At 65.9% G+C, this 2,988-nt stretch overlaps 1 protein-coding gene across 1 annotated transcript; it reads right to left on the reverse strand.

The window, feature by feature from the left end:
- Nucleotides 1-202: 202 nt before the first annotated feature.
- CLEC11A (C-type lectin domain containing 11A) lies at nucleotides 203-2,578 on the reverse strand. Its single transcript, XM_077747326.1, is given in 5 exon segments — nucleotides 203-695; nucleotides 697-892; nucleotides 1,323-1,514; nucleotides 1,839-2,025; nucleotides 2,258-2,578. Coding segments are annotated over 5 exon segments (960 nt in total). The 5' UTR covers nucleotides 2,405-2,578; the 3' UTR covers nucleotides 203-457.
- Between the last annotated feature and the right edge of the window lie 410 nt (nucleotides 2,579-2,988).

The raw sequence follows: 2,988 nt of genomic DNA on the forward strand, positions 1-2,988 counted from the left end.
GGGAGTAGAGGCGTCAGCTACGTGCGCAGGAGCGGATGATGTGTATACATATGTACATGTGTTCTCCATCATTCTGGTTCTGGGGCTCAAATAATACCTGTAAAAGCAGAACGGGATAGGCATCCAAAGGCCAGGGGCTTGCCCTGCGACGCTTGTCCTGCGCTGAGCTAAAGCCCAAAAGTGCTTTCACTGCCCGCTCAAGTCAGATTCCACACGTTTTTATTGGCGCTGGACTTAGCCAGGTGCTCACCGCTCTCAAGAAAGACACAGGCAAGTCAGGGCTCTCGGTCCCGCGGAAGCCCCCCCCCCCTCCCCTCCCGGATCGCCCAGCCAGGGGGAACACGCTTCCATCCACCGGCAGGGCGAGAGGGAGGCAAGGGCGTTCGAGAAGGATGAACCGCCCAGCCAACCGAAGGGCGAGTCGGGGGATGGACTGGAGAGGCGAGGACCGGCCCCGCTAGAAGGGGTACTCGCACACGTAGTAGAGGCGGCGTTCGCAGTCGTGGTCCCACCAGGAGCCGTCATCCGAGGCCTGCGCCACGCAGTTCTCGAGAGTGCCGCCGTTGGGCTGGTTGGGGCTGAGCGGGTGTGGCGCGGTGCTGGGCCCGGCGCCGGGCTCCGGGCTGGGCGCGCGGTGCCAGGCGAAGAAGGACACGCGCTGGCCGTTCTCGAAGAGGTAGAGTCCCTCGGCGNCCCCCCAGCCACACCGGCCAGTTGTAGGGAGCGAGCGCCGCACGCAAGTAGCGGGTGAGCGCCTCCATCTGCTGGCGGTCGGCCGGCTGTGCCAAGCTGCCGCCCCGCGCCGTGCACCGCGCCTGCGCCGCCGCCTGCGCCTCGAAGTCGCGCGAGAGCAGGAAGCACTTGTGGCCGACGCGCAGCCCTTTCAGGCAGCCTGGGGGAGGAACGGGGCGGGGTCAGGGGCTCCGGAGGCGGGGAGAAGGCGGGGCTAGAGCCTCGGGGGCCGGGCCGGGAGGAGGCGGGGTCAGAGTCGCGGGGAGTAAGGAGGCGGAGAGTTAGGAAAGCTGGGGGTGGGGCCAGACTTTTGGACTCGGCCTGTAGGGGGCGTGGCGCGGTCCGGGACCGGTACGCTCGGCCGCGCGGTGAGGAGTGTACCTCCCGCTTTGCGCGCTAGCTCTCCGCGTTCGCTCTGCCCGCTACTCTAAGCTCCGCAGAAGCCAACACCCTCCAAATCTCTAGGAACCCGCTCACCCCTGACACTTTAGGTCCTCACGTCTCCTCGGACGTTTCCGGGCCTCCTCCCACCAGTCCCCCGCTTGACCCGGATCGTCCCACTTTCCCCGCCCCGCGCGGTGCGGACTCACCCTCCAAGCGGCCATGCTCGCGCTCCGCGCGGCTCTGCGCCTCCTGCAGGGCTTGCACGGCGTCGCGGGTGTCGCCCGCCGCCTCCCGCAGCTGCCGCAGCCCCCTAGTCAGCTCGACCATGCGGGTGTCCAACGCGTGCAGACGGACGTGCAGCTGGTGCAGGCCTGCGTCCAGGCTGGCCAGGCGGCCCACTGCGGACAGACAGGGCACATGCTGGACGGGACCCGGGGGGCGGAGCTGAGGGACCAAAGGACCTGGGGGAACTAGGACTTCTGGGGACAGAGCTGGGGTAGAGGGCACTCAGGATTCCTGGAAGGTAGCGGCCCCGGGCTCGCGGGAGGCAGGGTTGGACACCCGGAACTCCCAAGGACGTGGCGGGGGTGGGGGTGGGGGAGCATCGGCTGGCTGNGGGGAGGTGGGCAATTGGAAGGTGCCGGGCAGTGAAAGGAGCGTTCATTTTTGAGAAAAATGACCCACGGAGGCCTGGGGGCAGGGCGGAGCTAATGATTACTCACGGATATAAGTGACGGTGTCCTCAGGGGTGGGAGAGGGGCTAGGGCTTGAGGTGGGGTTTGTCGTTGTTTCCTCCTCTTCCTCCCCCTGACCGTCCTCCTCGGTGCCCCAGGTCTCTTTGCCTTCTGGGGTTCCCTCAGGATTTTCGTCCCCCCTGCCAGCGGGCAGCCCCAGGGCCTCCTGCAAATGCTGAGGCAGGGGAGGGATGCTTATGGCCAGCCCAGCTGCATTCTCACTGCCCACATGCTCCAGCCACCCCTTTGCAGCAGTAAGCTGGCTCTGTGCCCCCGAGTCCCTTGTCTGAACCCGTCATCCCCATCCTCTGAGCCTGCCCCATCTCTCTCCCTGGCCCATTTCCCTAACCCTGGAATACCCTCCCTCCCACACTCACGGTTCCCCAGCAGAGTCCTCAGCAACTCACCTTGAGCATCAGGGCCTCCCTCTCCCGCTCCTCCTCTTGGGCCCCTCCCCAGCCCCCCTCCCACTCCCTGTCTGCTCCCCGAGCCCCATGGCTGATGCCCAGGAGCTGAGGGACCACCAGGGCCCCGAGCAGCCAGGCTGCCTGCATCAGGCTGGGCTCTGCAGCACCCAAGGCCGCAAAGGGATGTCTCTGGGGAGGGGGGGGTGTCTCTTGGGACTGGAGTGTGTGCAGATCACTAGTCCTGGTCCCTCTCCCGGCTCTTGTCTCTGTCCGCCCGTCTGTTCGCCCTTCCGTTGGTCTCTGCTCCTCTGTGTGTGTCTCTCCCCGCCTCTCTTGGCTCCCCGGAGGCCCTGCCTCTGTGGCCGGAAACCTCCAACGTTCCAAAGCCTGGATCCCGCCTTGGGTCTCTCCACATACCCCCCTCTTCCCACTTTCCAGAGCTCACTTCCGCCCTGCTCTTTCCTTCCACAATGGCCAAAAGCTCAGATGGCCAGAAGAGAATGGAACCGGCTCTCCAAGGGGGTCCTGGGGACACAGCCTCTGCCCAGGAACCCCCTCAGGGGGTTGTTGGGGCTTGGCCCTGCTCCCCACTCCTCCCCCTGGCCACTCCTCAGGAGCAGGGAGACTGCAGGGTCTCCATAAGGTTTTTATTACCCTGTGGCCACCATCGCCCACACACCCTGCTGGAGGAGGCTTTCCCACAGTTCTCAGGCTCTAGGGCGCCTCCTGCC

The sequence above is a fragment of the Crocuta crocuta genome, unplaced genomic scaffold, assembly GCF_008692635.1.
Source record: "Crocuta crocuta isolate KB4526 unplaced genomic scaffold, BGI_CrCroc_1.0 scaffold334, whole genome shotgun sequence".
Classification (NCBI taxonomy): domain Eukaryota; kingdom Metazoa; phylum Chordata; class Mammalia; order Carnivora; family Hyaenidae; genus Crocuta; species Crocuta crocuta.